At 42.4% G+C, this 21,594-nt stretch overlaps 1 protein-coding gene across 1 annotated transcript in view; it reads left to right on the forward strand.

Annotated features, from left to right (window-relative positions):
• Window positions 1–13: 13 nt before the first annotated feature.
• Window positions 14–21,594, forward strand: part of ENTREP1 (endosomal transmembrane epsin interactor 1) — a 62,355-nt gene continuing 40,774 nt past the window's right edge. The window contains exons 1-4 of the mRNA XM_059724778.1: window positions 14–341; window positions 5,579–5,635; window positions 17,112–17,222; window positions 18,647–18,775. Coding sequence (XP_059580761.1) covers window positions 33–341; window positions 5,579–5,635; window positions 17,112–17,222; window positions 18,647–18,775 — 606 coding nt within the window. The 5' untranslated portion in view covers window positions 14–32. The remainder of the gene's footprint in view (window positions 342–5,578; window positions 5,636–17,111; window positions 17,223–18,646; window positions 18,776–21,594) is intronic.

The following is a 21,594-nucleotide window of genomic DNA, read 5'->3' on the forward strand; positions in this document are numbered from 1 at the left end:
GAGGCAACGTGTGGCCGGCCGCCGCCGCCGCGATGTCCCTGCCCGTGGTGCTGCCGGGCTCCTGCTGCCCCGTGCCCGGGCTGGCCGGCGTGCCCCAGGCGGCCCCGGGCTCAGCGGACGCCCCGCCGCCGCTGCGGGCCCGCTGGGGCCGCCCCGCTCCCGCCCGCCGCGGCCCCGGCCCCGGCTCGCTGCTGCTGCTGCTGCCGGCCCGGCCGTTGCTGTCGCTGGGGCTGCTGCAGCTCGTGCTGGGCTGCGGCACCGTGGCGCTCAGCTTCGGCGCGCTCGCGCTCAGCGGCTCCGCGCGCGTCAAGAGCGCCTGTCCCTTCTGGGCCGGCTCCGCGGTGAGCGCCGGGGGGTGCGGGTCTGAGGGGCTGGGGTAGGTGGGGGGGTGGGGCTGGGATCTGTGTGGGGGTTAGGGGCTATGTTTGGGTCTGCGATGTGTGTGTCGTGGGGCTGGGGAGTGCAGGTGTGAGGGGCGTGTGTGTGCACATATATGTGGGGGCTGGGGAGTATGTATGTAGGGCTGGTGTATGCGGGGTGGGGGAGTGTTTGGGGCTGGGATGTGTCGGGGGGCTGGGGAGTACGGGTGTGAGGGGCGGGTGTGTGTGTGTTTGTGTACGTGGGGGCTGGGGAGTGTGTATGTGGGGCTGGGGTGGGTGGGTGTGGGGGGGCAGGAAGTGTGTATGTAGGGCTGGTGTGTGGGGGGGTTGGATGTGAGGGGCTGGTGTGTGTGGGAAGGTGGCGGAATGTGTGTGGGGGGTTGGGGTGTGGGTGTGTATGTGTGGGGCTGGGGTGTGTGGGGGGTAGGCGGGGTGTTTGGGGCTGGGCTGTGTGTGTTGGGGGGGTGGGGAGTGTGGATGTCAGGGGCTGGGGTGAGTGGGGGTGTGTGTATATGTGGGGGCTGGGGTGGGTGTCGGGCTGGGGGTGTGTATATGTGGGGGCTGGGGGTGTAGGGGGTGTGGGGGGGGACTGAGGATGTGTATGTAGAGGGGATTTGTGTGGGGGGGTGGCTGGGGAGTGTATATGTAAGGGGCAAGGGTGGATGTGTGTGTATATGTGGGGGCTGGAAGGTATGTTTGGGGCTGGGAGGTGTGTGTGTGTGTATGGGGTGGGGGGTGGTGTGTGTGTAGGGGGTTGGGGGGTATATGTAGGGGGATGCGTGTGTATGGGTGGGGAGGCTAGGGAGTGTATATGTGAGGGTTGGGGTAGATGTGTGTGTGTATGGGTCTGGGGTGAGTGTGTGTGTATGTGGGTGTTCAGGGAGGTGTGGGTGGGTGGGGGAATGTGTGTGTGGGACTGGGGTGTGTGTTGGGGGGCTTGGGGTATGTGTGTGCAGTTGTGGGGGGGCTGGGGGTGTGTTGGCGGGCTGTTTGTGTGTGTGTGTGTGGGGGGGTCTTGAGAAGGCTGTGTGGCTGTGCACTCTCATACACCAACTACCTGCCACAGCTCTATGCCCAGAGAGAGGGCACAAGCACCCCTGAACCCTCAGAGCCCCCTGGGTGCCGGCTGCAGCCACTGGGCTGTGCCAGTGCTCTTGGCATTGGCTTAAACCTGGTGTTTCCTGGCTAGAGGGCTCTGCTCAGGGTCCCACCATTGGACAGATTTGGAGTTAGGAAGGAACTGCCCCTTATACCCAGCTTGGTACAAACCGGGTGGACTTTTTTGCTTTCCTCTGTAGCACAGGCAGGGTTAGGATCTCTTGAACATATGGAGACAGCAGGATGCTGGCTGCCCCTGCCTTACCTGTGGCAGGTGAGGGTGTTAAGGCTGCATTGCACCAGGGTTGTCAGCAATTTTGTATAGAGTTTTGATGATGGATGTTTAAGGGATGGTTTGGAGGGGGATAATCCTGCCTCAGGCAGGGGGTTGGGCAAGGTGACCTCTGGAGCTCCCTTGCAGCCCTGCTTCTCTTCTGATTCTGTGAACCCAAGTGCACTTCATTCAGAGGCTGGGAAAGGACAGCACGGAGCAGAGCCTGGCAGGTTTCCGTGATAAGGTTTTATGAAACACACAATGGCGAAGAGAAAACTAATAGGGATTTATAACTCTCTCTCTCACCAGATGAGAACTCGGGGTCACAAGATGGAACGAGGAGGTGGGAAGTTGAGAGCAAAAAAAGGAAGCTCTTTTTCATACAACGCATCATTAAAGTGTGTTGGCACATGTTGCCATCAGATGCGGTGGAAGCTGACAGTTTAGTCAGATTCAAAAGGGATTGGACAGATTCTTGGAGGAAAGGGGCATCAGTAGCTGTTGACACAGGAGTTTGGGATACCACCTCTGAATCAGAACTTCTTAGACCTTAAGTGCTGGAGGCTGTAATTGAGAGAGCAACAGTGGAAAAAAACAATTCATACCCAGGTCACTCTTCCTTTCAGCATCTACTCTTTGCCACTATGTGACACAGGAAGCTGGGCAAGATGGTGTTTTGCTGTGACCCAGTAAATGGCAATTCTTAGATCCTTATAAAGTGGAACAAGTGATTAGAATACAAAACACAGGAAAGCAGGAGGGGGAAGGGGTACTGGGAGATGCGTACAAGCAAAGACCCCACAGGAAAAAAGGGGTCACAAAAGCTAAGCCAGGTAATGAGAGATGAATATAGATATGTATGCACAGACCAAAGAGCGCAGAAGCAACCTTAATTCTGGCATTTCCTAAGTTTAGAGAACTTGATTTAGGAACCATCAACGCCTCTAACTTTAAAAAAATACGTATGGAAAATATAGAAATAATATATTTTTATTGAATGAGAGAATACACTCAAGTGATTCATCTGTCTATAACAGTCTACTTAATATGTGTTAAATATGAAGTTTATTCCACCCAAAAAAGCCAGAGCATTTTGGCTCTGTGTGCATGAAGTGAAGATGGGGGCTGGACCCAATGATCTATCTCATGAGGTCCCTTCCAGCCCTAAGCTTTTGTGAATGTGTGAATCTGTGAATCTTTAGTCCTTTTTTAAACCACTCTTCACAGTCCAGTACAATCCAGGTTGTGAGGATCTTCCCATTCCTTGCAAGATTGACGCCTACTTGTTTAAAGCAGGTGGCTAGGGGAGTCAGGGCTCTGGTCCAGCAGTGCTACTGCTTTGCCTGTGACCTTTGATAAACCACTTAACCCCTCTGCCTGTTTCCCCATTGATAAAATAGATATAATAACAATTCCTCACTGCAGAGGCGTTTTAACAAAGGTTTCATTAGTGTTTGTGAAGCACTTTGAAATTCTCCGTTATATACGAGCTAAGTGTTACATAAATAGACTGTGATTGCTTTTATAACAAAGTGAACCCTTTATATAATATTTTTGTATGTTCTGTAAAGCATCTGGTTTACCATTTGTCTTGCAAAAATAATGAGTAGTAATAATCATTTGAAGTTCATACTGTTACTTAAAGTCTCATTACAGTGGTTAGTGGTTTGCTACTGTAATGCCACAAACCCAAACAAATAGATTATTACAAAAGAACAAATATAGTCTAGATCAACATTTGCATGTAAGATTAAAATATATTTTTACTCTATATAGTCAGAATGAAAGAAACAATACTTTTCCTTATAATAGTAGATGTATATATGGAATTGCAACACTCATTTGAATTTCAGTACTGTTACTTCACTAAGACTGAGCAAATAGTGATATTTCTAGCAGAATTGTGGGGAAAAATTAGGATTTTAATAAAAACACTGAGTGAATCAATCTATTATTGATTTTTGTTTAAACAGATCTCTTTGGTATGGATAATATATGTAGAAATACATATCGTGGTACCAAATCTTAGTAGAAATTGATGGGAGTTGAGGAGACTCAACACCTTCTGGATTGTTTAGCAATTTGTATGTCTAAAGTCTACAACATATCCTTTGTCTGATGAAATAATAAGCAGCCACACTGAAATCCTATCTTTAAGGGAACTGAGATAATTTTAGTTGTAAAATCCCTATGAAGATATCTTCAAATGTAGTCTTTTCAAACACAAATTTACACCTACAAATCCTCCCTGTCTGAAGTAAGGTAATAAATGTAATTGTTCATGCTTAAGCTAATATATTACTTTAAATATCTAAACCTCTATTACTGTATTTTAAAATCAGAATTATTTCAAATATGGTTAAATGTTGGTCCTCTTCCAGGACTGCATGCATACGACATTTGCAGTTTTATCTTGGATTAGTTTTTGGATTACCTGAGTACAAAATAAATATCTGATACAGTTCTCAATGGGAAAATGTCTTTTTTTTCATATTCTTATAATTCCAAGGCAGCATTCCATTGAGCTATGAAACTTTTCAAAATATTAATTTCAGGTGCAATGGTAGGCATGAGAAATTTTAGTTCAAGGGCAATTATTTTTAAAAACTGCTAAGATATTGAACATAGGGTGTGGTGCTGTTTGATCTGTGATAATAGCCTTACCATGGTGGTTTACTAAAGCATGGCACAGGAAAATTGTGAATAAGGCCTTTAAATTCACATATCTCAAAGGTGTGGTAAACAATCATGAAATCAGCCTTGGAATCCTTACTAAGGCAAATTGACATCAGTGATATCACTGTGCGGTGCTGGATTATAACACCACATGATTAATTTGCACTCAGTTAAAAATACTTTGTTAGGAACTCCCAAATTATATATCTGTTTTTGCAACAAGACTGCTCATATCAATTAGGGCTGTGTGAAAGGGCACCATTTCATTTCAACTTCTGTGTCTACATTTTGATGGGACAATGTTTTGTTTTAAGTTTTGTTTTGTTTTGAAGCTGTGTTCAGTTTCATTTTGTCAAAGCCATTTCACTGTTTGACGTTTCGTCCATAAGTTATAATGGGGAAGCACAAAACTGCCTATGGCTTTGTTATTTCCTAGCAGATTTGGATGAAAACCCCCGAGTGGTAGCTCCTGCTGAGTGCATGAAGCCTACCAGATTTCAAGGAGATAGGTGCAGGGTTTTCTAGGAAACTGCACCTCAAAGTCTTGAAAGCAAAACTTGTGTCACTCCAAAACAATAGAGTAAAATAATGTGACATACTACAAAGATTTCCCTGTACTATGGCTCTCAGCCAGCAGTGTACTTGGGTTCATCCATACCTCTAAGTGTTGAGCAGGCCCTTTCAAATTACTCATAGATCTAAAGTTATACATGTGCTTAAATGCTTTGCTGGACTGAAGTCCAAGTTAGTATAAATGTTTACCTCAAGTTTACTGACACAAACTAACTTTTATTTTCTCTATACATATTTCTAGAGGGCCAAAAAATAAAAGTGCAATGGGTGGCAACATCCTGGTTCTGTTATTACAATTACAATCACAAGTTCAGCATCTTACCAGCATTAATGCTGATTTCCCACATATTTTTACAATTTTACACCAGTATATTTCCACTCAATTCCTTGGGTATACTCCTAAAGTATACCTATGTACAAGGGAAAAAAAGCTCATTCTCTTAAACAAGAGACATCTCATTGTGCCAAAGTATTTTTCATATAGCAGTGATAGATCATGAGCTACTGCAGGTCTGCCAACATAGTAATTCTTTCATAACAGTTTTTGTTTTGTTTTATTTTTTGTTTGCTATTGCAGGTGATCTTGTCAGGAATCATAGGATTAACAACATGGAAGAGACCAATGATACTTTTGGTATGTACCAATTAAAATGAGAGAAATGAAGTAAAGAGAAATGTCGAAGTACTCTTGATGAACAGGGGCATTGCATTAAATATTATTTAATTGAAGCCTTGGAGCAATACAAGTCTACAGATGATTGTGACAACTTCCAACAGATCAAGAAGATTGAAGTAGACTGTAAACATTAAATAGAAAGAAAAAATAATATCAAATGAGGCTATGGGGGGAATTGGTAGCTGCAGGAAAAATAATGATAAACAGCATTTTTGGCAAATTGTAGTCAAAGGGTTAAACAATTCTAGCTTAATTCCCAGTTTGTATATTCCTGAATATACATGGGTTTTGTTCTAAAAAAAATAAGTTTAACAACTTACAGTGGCAAACAAATGATGGCTTCTTGCTGAAGAAAATATGTTAAGCTACAAGCAGATCATTATCTCACCTCTGAATCTCATATAACAGCACATATATTCTAAATGAGAAATGAAAAGACCCCCAGCTTTGATTTTCTTCCCCCAAGAAATTTTCAAGGAATTCTTTGACTGGTGGTGTCCAATTTTGCTTCTAGAATGCATTTCTTAGGGGATCTGGTAAGTATTTTTGTCCAGTTGTTTAGAGTTCTTAATTGAGCTCAGGTGCTCACACTATCAGTCAGGTTTCAAAGCTCATGAGCCTTCCCTCCGCCTCCCCTCCCATCATTGAATTAGGTAGAGATAAAAGCTGCCTTAAGAAGTAATTAGAAATCTTTTCTGTTTTTTATGAGAACCATAGGTCAGCACCCCAAAGTTCAGCTCCATACAATAAAATGGACTCTACCTTAGATCTATAGATGTTTAGGGCATTTATACACATGCTGGGGGGGGGGGGTACTTTAATTAGAGCGGCTCTGAGAGATGGTCTAATTAAAGTGACTGGAGCATCTCATGCATCAGTGTCCCTGCGCTTAAAAACGGCAGTGGGGGCACTCATTCAACAAGCTTTAGTTAAAGTGCCCTGCAGCCTATTTTAAGCATGGAGACACTGATACACGAGACATGGGAGGCTGCTGGAGCGCAGTAATTACTTGATTAATCGATTCTGCTCCGATGCCCTGTATTACAGCATGTCGGAGCAGCCCCCTGCTCATGTATAAGCACCCTGAGTGCTGCCAGAACTGCTCTTCATCCTATCTTATTGTAAAAGGATAAAACTCCGCCCAAGGCTTGTTTTGCTCTACTGTTTACATTTTCAGTGTACTGATTCCAGTTCAGGTTTTTGATAAAATAGATTCCAAGTTATTAAAGATACTAACTAAATTATTTTATCCATAATGAGGCATATAGGTCTTTTCCACGCCCCAGCTCTTGTTAGCAGTAATGGGAATTATTGTATCCTTTCAATACAATTCATTTTGTTCTTGGCTATACAATTTTTTCCACATTTGAGTAAGTATTTCCCAATAAGAAAGTGTAGGTTTAGTATAACAATTCAAACCTTTGGGAGTAATGTATTATGCTTCTTTTAAAACAGTAGTTTGAGGACTGAACTCAGTTAGAATATACTAGTGTCTATTAGTACAGCAGAGAGGTACACCAGAGACTATTGTCTTAAAACTTCTGACTTTTTTCTGCCATAGATATTTAAAACATTTAAGTATCTTACTGCTTCAGGTATGTAGGCCATATCTAGTTAGAAATTAAATTAAATGTTCTGGATCTCAGTTGGTTTTGATGTCTCAGGTGCCTGGAAATTAGATAGAAAGCCATTTACCTCAAGTGCACCATTTCAGATTTCCCATGGCACTAGTAACTAAAACGTATTGCCACTTTATAGAAGTGTGTGTTAAACTGGGTTATTTCAGTCCAGCTTCACGTTACAAAAATGGTAGTGCACTGACCAAGGGCTGTAGTGGATATAAAACCAGTTGCTTTCTCATGTTAAGGCGAGTTCCTCCTGTTTGGGGAAGTGCAGACAGACTCAAGGCACCCCTTCTCAGACTCAAGGCAGCCCTCCATAACTTCTGTGAATTGAGTGGCACCCCATTTAAAAAACTAATTTTTTTATTACAGGGCTCACCTTCTTGCAGAGAGGACAGGCAGTGTGGGTAGGGTAGTAGCACAGAAATAAATATAAATGCCATCTGTCTTTAAGTGTTTTAGGCTGTGAGGAGCTACACTGTTTCTTCATATGAAAAACTTGGTTACTGCATTTTGTTCCTGCAGGTCCTTATCATCTCATTCTTTTCTACAACCTAATCCTCCTTTCATAGTCCTCTTTCTTTAAATTTGAAGGTTATTTGTAGTCTTACCTAAATGCTGAATCAACACATCTGCCCTTTTACTTATATCCATAACGAGTAGGCCCTGCGTTGTTGTTTTTTTCTTTCATATGTGTACATGTATTTTATTGAAGTGTGATGTTTTTTCAAGATTAGGCCATAAATTCAATAGTTCAGAAAAAAATCCACAATACAGGATGTTAAAAAAAGTGGCAAGGTTAGGGGCTGTAAAGCCATGGAAGGAGGCATGACTTATTAACATTCAAAGGAAACGATGTACAGGAACAGCTGCAGTATATCTTGGAAAGATGACTAGTATCTATCAAGATGCTATTTTGGGTTAAATTCCTAAAACCCCTTGTCAGGGATAGGGTGGAGGGCCCCCTCCTGGGAGCTATGACTTTATAAGTTATACAGAAAGTTTCCTCCAAATTATCAAGACAGACTAAGCAGGCATGACATGGCAGGGTTTAGGGACATGAGACTCATACTTTAAATGAGGCATAGTTTTTTAGAGCTGATCAATCTCTGCTCTTCAGGCTGCTACTGCTCTTCAGGGGACTGAGGAATGGCCTCTGTCCCTTTTTTACAAGGGGCAACCTATGCAAGGGCTCCTGTCCAATGACTTCTCCCGAGTATAGATCTATTGGCCTCTTGAGCACTCTACCTTCAGGGCTGCCTTCTACATCAGTATATTCAAGACCTGCAGAGAGCCCTTCTCTCTGATTCATAAGGGGGCACACAGATCACATACTTCTCTTTGTTAACCTGTTCGAGGTTATGTCACAGTACTCTGTATTGAAATAACCCTTGCAGATGAATTGATTTGATATGTAGTCAGTTTTACAAGTTTTCTGGAGAATGTAGATATCTAAACATCTTTTGAATTTGGTACCAGTATCATTCCAGAAATATGAGCACTTAGGACAGCCTCAAGCACACAGTATGAATTCCCAGGATTGTTATTGCATCACCAACTTACATTAGTATTTGAAACATCTGCATGAAGAGATTTTGGACAGTGTTCAGTGCTTACGACATTAGTTGTTGGGTTAATGATGATCATAAATCTTACTTCTGCCGTAGTGTCAACATTAAAATCTTCTCCAATGCTCCTAGGTAAAAGCTTCTTATCTTTCTTTTTGTCCATACCTGCTGTCAGTGATTGTTTCTTTATGTAATCCTCAACCACTTTAAGGATTGTAATTTAATATAATGTGATGTAGATTAGAAGTAATTCAACCTAGTAATTAAACTTTGTCTAAAAGCTATTTGATTTTATTTTTTCATTTTCCTTAATTTTCTTGTAAAGTTCTAATTATTTCTGTAAGGGCCCTGTGTGCTAATCATCTACTTCACTTACAAGGATCAAGATTTTTTTTCTGCCATTTCTGGAAGTTTTTTGATTAAAACGGTTTCTTCTTTGCAGTGGCACTGTGGCCACATTATTCACAGCCCTTTGGTAGAGATTTCTCAAGTACAAAATGACTCTCCTTCTTTCCTCCCTTTTAGGTAAGCGTTTATTGCTGTTGTGAAGTTTTCTTTGCGCATGATCAAAGAAGGATAAATTCAACACTGGTTTGTTATGTCCTATGTATCTTATAAATAGAAAAATGATGGGTCTGTTATAAATTTACAAAATAATAGTATCCCAACTTTCCTCTGGTTAGAATCATAGAAAGTTAGGGTTGGAAGGGACCTCAGAAGGTCATCTAGTCCAACCCCCTGCTCAAAGCAGGACCCTCCCCAAATAGATCATCCCAGCCAAAGCTTTTTCTAGCCAGGTTTTGAAAACCTCCAAGGATGGAGCTTCCACCACCTCTCTGAGTAACCTGTTCCAGTGTTTTACTACCCTCCTGGTAAGAAAATTCTTCCTAATATCTAACCTAAACTTCCCTTGCCGCAACTTGAGACCATTGCTCTTTGTTCTGTCATCTACCACCACTGAGAACAGTCTAGCTCTATCCTCCTTCAAACCCTCCTTCAGGTAGTTGAAGGCTGTTATTAAATCTCCTTTCAGTCTTCTCTTCTCTAGACTAAATAAGCCCAGTTCCCTCAGCCCCCTCACCATTTTCCTCCTAAATCATGTCCCCCAGCCCCCTCACCATTTTTGTTGTCCTCCACTGGACTTGCTCCAGTTTGTCCACATAATTTCTGTAGTGGGGTGCCCAAAACCGAACACAGCCTTGAGTTAGGTGAGACCTTCCTGTATTCCTGAATCATGTATCCAGCACAGCCTTTAGCAGGTTGAAATATAGTTAAAAATATTAGCTGCCATATATGTTACAAGATCAGGTTATGTACTAAGCAGGCCCCCTGACATGGTCTTTTTTTTGTAGGTTAGACTGGATATTCAGTTTGGAAGCTGTGGCAGTCTGAAACCTACCATGATTTTAGTGGCCCTGATCTTTCATTTTGTAGGGTCAGTTAGTACATACTTTTGCTGTTCTGTTTTTTTAACATTTGTAGCTTCAGTTTGATTTTCCAAACTCTTCATGTTGTTTCTGTAATTTGCCCAAGTTGGCTGCTAATATTGGCTTCCTCAGTATTGGGTTGTGTGTCTTTCACCCTTTTAATGGAAACTTTTCCTTTCTTCTAAAGGCTTTCCCATTCAAAAACTCTTACATTTGACCTTTAACTGAAGGCATGCCTCTAAACTGTATCCGTGCTTCCTCAATATATTAAGGTAACTGCAGTATAGTTAATACATATCTCTTCTAGGCCATATTTGCCACAACCAGTGTGTCCTCGGGTCTTACTGTTCTCCAGCTAGTATTAAGCTAGTATTTTTTTCATCTGTGCCCAGTTCACCCCTGGATTATTTATGTAGCACTTTCAGGTGATCCATGGAGTGTTTTACTGATGAATCGTGTATCAGTTGGTGATATGCGATGTTGGTTACAGCCCAGTTCAAGATGCATTTGACCTTGGCTTTCTGACTAGCTACAACCAACCTCTCAAATCAAGTACATCTCTGCATCCCTCATGGCTGCTTTGTGATTTTTTGTTGTGTGTTTTTCTTGAGAGGAAATTTATTTGTGAACAGATATATGAAAGACATAAGTAGAGCATTTGCAAACACACAAAAGGACAGAATCAAACTGCTAAATGACCTGGAAAGATTAGCACTATGACAGCTGCAGGCAACAAAGGGATATTCAGTACTAATACATATAAAGTCCTTGCACAAGGAGAAGAAATTAACAGTATAAATGCAAATTGTGTAGATGTAACTGCACCAGTCAATAACATCATACACATTGCAGTTTTATTTTAAAAAGCTGTCTGTGAAAATAGCAGTCAGTGCTTCCATATTCATAGTCAGTGATTTCCATTCCAGATATGGTCAGCTTACAAGTAAAACATTGTTTTTCTAACTGCAAACTCAGCCTAGGCTCAAGCTTAGTTCTTTTCCTTTTTTGCAGCATTAGTAATAATTGGAGTGGTTTGAAATATTGTGTTTGAAACAATTTTTTTAAGGAAGCAACTTTTTTTTATCAAAAGGGAAACTTCTGCCAGGAATGTTTATAGTCAATAAAATTTTGGGGGTTTTCATTAGAAAATGGAAACGTTTCTGGGGTCCAAGTTTTCATTTTTTAGTGAAATTCTAGAATAATTTGTCTGAGGAAAAATGTTGATAAAAACATTGTGTTTTCATGCATACAGAAGTATTTCCTGAGCAGCATTTGTTAATCAAGATGTTGTAGGGCGAATTATGTCCATGGTAACATCTCTGTACTTCACTGCCCTGGAGAGATTTGGCCAAGATGAACAAAGTGAAACCATCCCCTTTGCTCGCTCCTAGCTATGTACTCTCCAGAGGCAACAGGAATAAACAAACAGGAAACGTGGAGGTTATTGGCACAGGCCCCAATCCTGAAAACATCTATGCAGATGCTGAACTTCAAGCAGGCGAATAGTAGGTCTAATCATCTGCTTAAATATAAGTATGTAAGTATTTGTAAGTTTGGAGCCCAAGCCTCTTTTTGTGCTCTGGGCTTATCTGAATGAAATAACTACCAGTAAATAATTTCAACTGTTATTAAATTATCTCACTGTAAACAATCTGATCCTGTCATCCTTTGCTGTACAGAACTCTTGTTGATATCAAGGGGAGTCTTACTCAGGTAAAAGCTGCAAGGCTGATCCTTATTTATTTATTTATTGAATTTATATGCCACCTTTCTCAACAAAATCCCAGAGCTGTTATGTAATAATCTATATTTTTAACATGTATAAGAGGCACTCTAAAAATATTTTGCATTTATTTCCCCCTCCTGCTTTTTTGTTTTTATATCCTCAAATTATTCTAAATGAAAAAGCTTTTCCTGAGACTTGCTGTTGCATCTAATGTAAGGCAGAATATTACTTTTTAAATAAATTCATTTATTTTGCGCTTTTAAATGATTTTTTGGTCATGAGTTGTATCACAAATCTCCATATGGTGCAATCAATAGCTCTTTTGATTGATGGAAAATTAGCAAGGTCATAAAATGTAATGGTTAGTTTGGTATAGCAGCTGTGTGTCTGAAGGAAACTAATGCATTGACTTGTTTTTTGAAAATGGTGGTTATAAACTATTGCTAAGATATATAAAAGTTAATGATTATGAAATAAGCATTTTTGTTCCATATACTATTAAAGTGTTATTTGGGTCTGATTTTGCTTTGAAGTCAGTGAGGCACCATGAGACACATCAGTCTGTGTAGAAAGTATCACAGGGAAAAGACCTTGTCTTGTAGGTTACATTTCTGTCACTTGGTCTGTTTCTGCTTCCATTGAAACTAATGATAAAGCAGTCATTGACTTCAGCAGAAATAGGACTAGCCTCACTGACTGAGATTGTGTAGCCTGGATTCTTTATGTGCTTGATATATTTTTGCTTGAAAAATCATCTAAGTAAGGAATTAATAAATAACAAAGTTGCCTAATATTATATATATTTTATTTTCGCATATTTAATTCACACAGATGTTCCACAGGACTTTTTACAGCTGACTACAGTTCAGACCTATCTAGTGCTAAAAAGATTAAGGGCAGTGGGCCAGATTGGATATGAATCTGAAGCCAGAATTTGCCCTACTTCTATTTTTATCATTGCAGTTAAAGCTTGATTCCAGTCTGTTTTGATTTTTAAAATAGCTTGTTTATCTTTGTCAGTGTCTTCCATATGTTAACTCTTACTGATTCAAATAAATTTGCCTAAGTTGTATATGGACTTGAATTTTTCCTCATAGCATGAATACCTAGTTTTTCTTGATTTTGGTAATAGGTAACTAACTTGAAGAGAATAGGTTTAAACATCTGTGAAAAGGTAGGTTGTATCTTTAAGGCCATGATTATCTGTGTGCTGCAGCACACTGGGATGCCTTGAGACCCTTTCAGGGGGTGCCACAGGGTGCCATGCAGTGTTAGCACTGTTAGGTGTTCAGTGTGATTCACAAAATAAACCCTGATATTTCAAGTAGGATCCACACTGTTAAAAATATTCTGACCTGTTGTCCTTGTGAGTTATGTGCAACAGAAAATAGCTCTATTATATTTCTGTAATCAGAAAAATGTATGATAACTAAGAGCTGAGGTATTTTCTAAGGGTTGTCTTGAGTCTAACAAAGGGTGTTTATGCAGGGGGTCGGACTTGATGATCTATTGAGGTCCCTTCCGACCCTAACATCTATGAATCTATGAGTCTATAAAGGGTGAGAACCACAGCTTTAAGGCATGGCTGCAAAAAAAGATGGTGTGTAAACTCTACCCCCTCAGGAGTAACTGCAAAAGGTATTGTTCCATTACGAAACACACTTTTGAATCACAGCTCCTTCCCTGTTTTCCTGTTGCTCCCTAGGATGGAGGAATTAATTGGGTGCTGGCTTATGCTACCAGAAACATGGCCTAGCCAGCTACCCTGTGTAAGGGGCACCCTTATTCCATTTTTTCCTTTTGTATGGGTGCATAGTCCTAGTTAAGTTCAGCTTTGACCAATTACATAATTCATTTTTTTAAGCAATGTAAACCATTAGTCGAGTTTCTAGATCAGTGCATTTGATGTAAAGAAGAAAGGGTTAAGCTTTACTTTACTAAGATCTGATGGGTCAGCACATCATGCATGAGCTGCCTGGAATCTATGCAGACTGAATGACTGAATACAGTACTAATGGACCATTGGCATTGTCTATGACTGTGGAGTCAGGAAGTTAAGGTCAGTGTATTAAGGCAGATTTTAGTACTGTGAGGAGCGGCAAGTCTATTACTTTCTCCAGGAAATTAAAACAGGAATTTCTTCTGGTTTGTAAACCACTAGGAGTCCTAGGGCGCATTTGGACTATCTTGTGAGCCCAGAAGTGCCACCAAGATGTATGCCGGACACACCACAGTTTGGAAATTAGGCAGTGTGGCCAGTTAAACACATCCTTGAACATGCAGTAAGCAGCACACCTCAGGACCCCTGTACATGTGCAGGTAAAGGCACTACTGGATCGAATGTATGATCCACACAATCATACCTCATGCCATGCCAAACATGCATGGTAGGAGGCACAGTTGGGGGATTGCACATTAGAATCAATTGTGCCTTAATGCCATGTTGGGGGAGCCTGATCTTGGTCTCCCCCTGCACTGGCAAGAAGCAGGCTCCCACAGTTGGGAGCCGCCTTTGCTAATGGGTCTCCCAGCCACAGGGGCCATGTACAGCAGGACTGAGAGCCCCATGTGAGCTAGGGGTTTCACACACCCCTGAGCCTTGGCAATCCTGGTAGCCGTGATCCCCAGCACTCAGAGGTTTCACTTTGGGCACGGTGCATCCCTGCATCTAGGAGATCTGTCAGCTGATGGGGCCCCCAGCCACAGTGGAGATCCTGCTACACATGCAAATTAAAGCTTGATAGCAACCAGCTGTAAAGTCAGTACACATTTTTGAGGTGTAACTTTACAGTTGCATGGAGCTTTTTATCATGTGATAGCTATTTTGCCTGTATAGCTGGTCTTAAGGTAATTGCACAATTAACCAGTTAATTGCATGATACTTGTTATGAATAGAGGGGGCCTTAAACTGAGAGCAGCTACTGAAGCATGCTCAGGGTGTTACTACAGTGCCTAGTTTCTGGGTACTAACATGCACTGAATGGGACTAAGTAGGCCGTTGTGCTTCTTGGAGGGTGTTCCTGGGCTTGCCACAGAGGCAGTGTAGAGATGCCCCTGTTTTTCTTTGTATTTTGCTTCATGGACCATCCAGATACAGTTTAATGTTTTTGTTTCTGTGTGGAACAGTTTCTGAATTCAAGGGAAATGTGAATATTGCTTCCTTAGGGTCTTAGCCCCAGTTTTCCCACCAATTAAAAGGAAATATTGCTAACTAAATTTTCTGAGATTTATGACTGAAAAGGTTACTAAAAATTTAAATATTTTTATAAACTTGTTGAATTGGAAAATGTACATGGGTTTGATATTTTTCTATATCTCTTAGTTTGCTTTAACTTTGTGTATTTGATATCACTTTGTATACACAGGAGACCCTTGCCACTCGTGCGGGATACGTTCCGGAGATCCCTGCAAATGGTGAAATCCGCGAATACTGATGGGGCTCCCTGTCAGACCCCACACCTCCCCCCTGCTCTACCCCACATTGTTCGCAGGGCTCCCCCACAGCGCCTGGGGACCGACCCCTTCCCCATGAGCGCCACTGTGGCTGCTGCCATGGGAGAAGATGTTGCCGCCACCGCCTCCCTCCATGTCCCCAGCGCTCGCTTTCTGTCCACCTCCCGGAGTTCACAAAAAACGAGGGTTTTCTGTAGTTTCTTTAATTCAGATGTAGACTAAGTGCATTTCCCTTGTCATTTACGGGAATTTTTCACATGACAAGTGGAGAGAAAAATGTTTTAAGAAAGTGCAATTGCAAGACCATAGGTGGGCTCAAGGTCAAGTATATTACAGGAAAGTACGTTTGACTCCTCCATTTAACTGACTAGGGTTTAAGTGGATGGTGTATTAGAGTGAATGGACTTGGAAAGCATGTTTAGCATGAGATGTGTGTGGGCACTTTCATGTGCTCTTGAGTTATTTCTGTGTGTCAAGGTAACTGAGGTAATCTTCCTGAAAGTGCAAGAAGTGGGTATTGATTGAACTTTGCTTTTAATGACTGAATACTTAGAAATATTTAAATCAATTCGGTATTCATGAGGGGAAAATATGATATAATGGACTAGGGATGTGAACTATCTTATCATCATCATGGTTTTATGGTATGAACAGAGCAAAGTGAAAATACTGCAACTCCTAAAATATAGTGTTTTCTACCTGAGCAGAGTAAAACATCTAATACTATGTTTTAATCCTCATTGATTGAGTCTCATGCTGGGCACTCGCAAAGGATATTGAGAACATAGGACAATAGAAGGACTTTATTATTTTACCTACCACTCCTACTTGCCTTCTGTTGGTGCCCTGTTGTTCATGGTACTGCGAGTCTGTCAGGACTGTTTTGCAAACCAAAAAGCATTGTCTGTTATGGGAAGAGCAGGATTCTATTTTTAGTAGCTAAGGGGAAATAAAATATTATAATTGAAATCCTTTGATTGTGTCTGTGCCCTCGTTCTGTTATTTCAGTTATTTTAAAGCATTTGTACTGAAAAATAATTTTACAAATAGCCTCTGTTGGATAAATGTTGCTTCAAGATGTTTCCGCCTTAGAGTTCCAAAAAATGAAAGTGAGCTGAGAGACTGATACAAAGTGGAGTCAAGAACTCTGTATCTCATGCTTTGCTCCTGCAGGACCATCTTTCATCTAGTCAGATGCCAGCCTTCCAGGGGTGTTTAACAATTTACAGGAACCATCTGAACATCTCTCACCTACCAGTAGAAAAAATATTGTTAAAAACTTGGTTCAAAAGTCATTCAGATTTTTTAAACTTACCTTTTTTGTTGAGGGCATACATTACCTGTACTTATCTATATCTGAATGGTAGTGCATATAATCTGTTACTGTGAAAGCTGTGAAGAAAAGGGGGACATAGCAAGTTCTGCACAAAGTTATTGTTCAAAATAATTGACAAAGGAAATACTTTTTAGTGTGACACTCTGAAATCCCAACCCTCAGTGAAGTCAATGGGAATAGTATTGCCATTAACTTCATGGGAGCCAGAATTTCAGTCCACGAGTTTCACAGTGCATTAGCTTCCCAATAGTGTATTTCATTGTCTTGTTTTCATTGCTGTTAACTGCGTTTTTCTGTTTCAGGTTAACCTGTTCATCTTGCTGTCTGTCGTCTGTGTCCTTTTGAACCTGGCTGGATTTATTTTAGGATGTCAAGGAGCTCAGTTTGTATCCAGTGTACCCAGATGTGATCTGGTGAGCTAATATAGCAAGCTGGTATTGCTAGCTTTCAAGATATACTAATATATAGATTAATGTAGGCAGTATGTCAAGAGAATATGAATGCAACCATAGAATAGCAAAAATAAAAATAATACATGCTGATTTATGCTTAGATTCAGCAAAGCACCTAAGCATATGCTTGACTTAAAATCTGTGAGTTGTTTCACTGAAATATATGCTTTTTATGCTAACATTTTTATGCTTTAAGTTAAGTAGATACTTCATTGTTTTGCTGGACTGGGGTTTTAACGAGATGCTGATCCAGGATCTTAAATCAAGAAACCTGCAAAGGATATTTTGACCAAAGAACAAATCAGTTCCTGGATCTTTTCCAGCATTTAAGCCCATACTGCCAGGGTAATTGAAGGATGTTAAGATGGAAGAGATCCCACAGGTAAAATGGGTGTGACCTGGTAGAATTTATGAGGACCTTGGATATTAGTAGGAAAATCTTTTAAAATAATCACTCTGTTGCTTCACAGGAAGCCAGTGGAGCTTTCTTAACATACCAGTGGGAGTAATATAATCAGACTGCAGTGCTTAAAAGCAGTTTGGCAGTCAAGGTCAGCCTAAGCAGTTAGCTATTGAGAGAAGAAGTGGGGAAAATAATAATAATATAGACAAAATGTTTAAATATTGGACTGAGAACCTCAGTTCTCATTTCTGTATGAAAGCATAGGCTCCAGCCTTTACAAGTTCCTGAAATGGTAAGACTATTGTATAATCTCCCATACACTAATGCAAATACTTACAGTGTTGTGATCTGTGAGTAGTAAGCAGCTGATTAAAATAGTCAGAGACTTGGCTATAAAAATAAAATAAATAAATAGACAAATAAATAAATATGTGTTTGATTTTTACTCATAAATAGAGTTGATAAGATGAACCTGAAAGTTGCAAACATCATAATGGTACACTGGTATAGTCATTACTGGGTTGGAAGAGATGGAAATATAGTCCTGGGTTTCATGATGCAATTAGATGTATAATATTGTGCCTATGAACCACCCAATGGTGGCAAATACAGAATGTGGCTTACATTTTGGTCAAAAAAGAATCTTCAAAACTAAATGCATTAGTGTACGAGTAAAGGAGACTGTTCAGACATTGATGTCATTGAAAACAAGTCCATGTGATTCAGTGTTTTAATAAAAAGTGAATTCAAAAGGGTCTATTGATAAAATTCTAATTTTTTTAGATAAATAAATATGTCAACTCTAACAGTTCTATAATGGGTGAATCACTGGCATACTGTCTTACACAGATTTGATTTTCTAAGCATGTAATTAGCTCTGTACTATGGTTAGAACATCTCTAGCAATATATTAAGCAGCAATGCAGTATAAAATTGCCTCCTAAATTAAACAGTAATTCACATTTTTCCCTTGCTGTTAAAGGTGGATCTGGGTGAAAGTAAGATATGCTTCTGCTGTGAAGAATTTCATCCAGCAAAATGCACAGAGAAAGAGAATGCATTGAAGCTGTATCCAGTTCAGTCATGTAGTGCTGTTCACCTTCTACTCAAGGTACCTTCCTCATAAAAATCAATTCCTTGATCATCTTCACATGACAATTAGAAAATCAGTATTAAAATGTATTGCCCTTTGCACTGTGGCAATTTCATTGCCTTCCAAGCTATTTCCTCTCAGGCTAAGTACAGACAGTCAAAAAGCCAGAGACTAAATCAATTCAGTCTTTACAGGTGAATCTAAACTGCATAGATAGAACCGAGAAGCAAGTGAACAGACATTCACTTTGGATTCCAGAAGTGCAGCCACGTACCTACAGTGGCTTAGGGCAGAAGCTGGGAGGCACTAGAGCATGCCTCCCAGCCACTGCCAAAGGGAAGGGACGAGAGGAGCCTTCCAAGGCTTTCCCCCAACTCCCTGCTTGAATGGAGGGGGCTTTAGATCCCCCTCCCTGGCCTGCATGGGATCTCAGCCTGGGTGTGTCTTGGGGGTGGTGGGGGACACCCCTGCTATGCTTATCCCTCACTCCCTGCTCTGGGCCCAGGCTGAGAGGGCGGGAGGAGGGGTTTATACCCCATCCCTGCCTTGCAGGGGACCCCAGCTGGGTTCTGTCTGGTGGAGGGAAGTGAGGCAGCCCCTGTCAGGCTTGTGCCTCCCTGCTCCCTGTTGATGGGGGTGCAGTCCCGGCCACGCTTTTGCCCCCCCAGTGGAGATCAGGGGGCCTGGCTATGCCCCAGCCAGGGGCTTGTACACTGAGGCAGGAAGGGAAGGGGTTTAAGCGCCCTCCCAGTCCCTTATGGGACCCTGGCCAGGGTCTGATGGGGGCAGCCCCTGCCAGGCTTTTGCCCTCCAGCTTGTGGAGAGAGAGAGGTGCCTGGTCAGACCCCAGCCTGGGGCTGCCACTCTCAGGTGGGGGGAGGGGGATTTAAACCCCCTCCTAACCTTAAACAGGACCCCAGCCCCAGTTTGCCTGGGGGGACAGCCCCTGCCAGGCTTCTATCCCCTGCTCCCTGCTTGAGGCGGGGGGCAGCCCCTGCCAGGGTTTTGCCCCCCCACCTTGAGTGGAGAGTGAGGGGTGTGGCCACACCCCAGCCAGGGACTCATAGGCTGAGGTGGGGAGGGAGGGGGTTTAAACCCCGTCCCTGGTGGCATGGGACCTCAGCCCAGGTATGCCTTGGGGGAGGTGGGCAGGCCCTGCCAAGTCCCCACTCCCTGCTTGAGTGGGGGGTGTGGCTGCAACCCAGCCAGGGTCTTGCAGGGAGAGGTGGGGAGGGAGTGGGTTTAAACCCCCTCCCTAACCCCAGACCCCAGCCAGGGTTTGCCTGGAGGGGCAGCCCCTGCCAGGCTTTTGTCCCTCCCTCGCTACTTGCTTTAGTGAAGGGGGGTGTGTGTGGCCACATCCCAGTTTAAGGTTTACATGCTCCGGCAGAGAGGGAGGGAGGTTTAAATTCCCTCTCTCCCTGCTTCAGCATGCAGGCCACAAGTCAGGGCATGGCCATGCCCCCCGCTCTCCACTGAAGTGAAGGAGAAAACCCCGGCAAAAACTGCCTTCTTTCCCCCTCGACTGGGGAGCAGACTGGGGTCCAGAAATAGGGAAGGGGTTTAAATCCCCCTCTTTCCCCCCCACCTCAGCATTCTGGCTTTGCCCCTCACCCCTCCACTCAAGCAGGGAGCAGATGAAAAGTCTGTGAGGGGCTGCTCCTTCCCTGTCGGGCAGACCCCAGCTGGGGTTCATAGCCAGGTTTCCCACCCTCACCCCCTTCTCAGCCAGCTGGAGCAGTGATGGTCTGGCTAGGGAGCAGAGGGGTGGGGCCAACCCTTCTCTGCTGGAGCAGACAGCACAGCCCACGGCTGCAAAACGTCTGGGGGACTGTGAGTTAACTTGAACTGGGAAGGGGTCTGGGATAGAAATTCCATAAACTGGTATGTCCTAAATCAGTTCAGTCTGATACTACAACCAGTCAGGTTTATCTTAAACTAGTTTTGTCTATTTTGAAAGTGGTTTAAGGGCACTGAACTTGTGTTCTGTTACAGGTTTAAACCAGTTTCTGATCACTTAAACTGGTTTACGTGTAACTTCTGTCCCTAGCCTCATAAAATGCTTCCAGTTTGGTAGCTGTTGTTTTTTTTTCTTGGACTGTAGCTAAAGGTATTGATAAGTCCCTTTTCCTATCTCCTTATTCTTGGTCTAGTGAAGAGGGGGACATGCATGTTCAGTACCCAAGGAACAAGAGCAGATCCGACCATCTTAACAGTCCCTTCAGATCTTAAAAATCTAAGAATAGCATTATGAGGCCGAATTCTGAAATCCTTTGTACTTGGGAGCCAAAATTTCATAGACTCATAGAAAATTAGGGTTGGAAGGGACCTCAGGACCATCCCCAACTAAATCATCCCAGCTAAGGCTTTGTCTAGTTCTGTCTTAAAAACTTTGAAGGATGGAGACTCTACCCCCTCTCTGGGTAACCTGTTCCAGTGTTTTATTACCCTCTTAGTGAGAAAATTCTTCTTAATATCTAACCTAAGCTTCCCTTGCTGCAACTTGAAAGCGTTGCTCCTTGTTTTGTCATCTGCCACCAGTGCAAACAGTCTAGCTTCATCCTCTTTCGAACGCCCCTGCAGATAACTGAAGGCTGCTATTAAGTCCCCTCTCAGTCTCCTCTTTTCAAGATTAATAAGCCAAGTTCCCTCAGCCTCTCTTTAGAAGTCATGTTCCCCAGTCCCCTCACCATTTTTTTGTTGCCCTCTACTGGACTGTCTCCAATTTGTCCACATCCTTTCTGTAGTGGGGGAGGGGTGTGCAAAAATTGAACACAGTACTCCAGATGTGGCCTCACCAGTGCTGAATAGAAGGGAATAATCACTTCTCTTGCCCT

This window comes from Alligator mississippiensis, chromosome 3 (genome assembly GCF_030867095.1).
Source record: "Alligator mississippiensis isolate rAllMis1 chromosome 3, rAllMis1, whole genome shotgun sequence".
In the NCBI taxonomy this organism is placed as follows: Eukaryota; Metazoa; Chordata; order Crocodylia; family Alligatoridae; genus Alligator; species Alligator mississippiensis.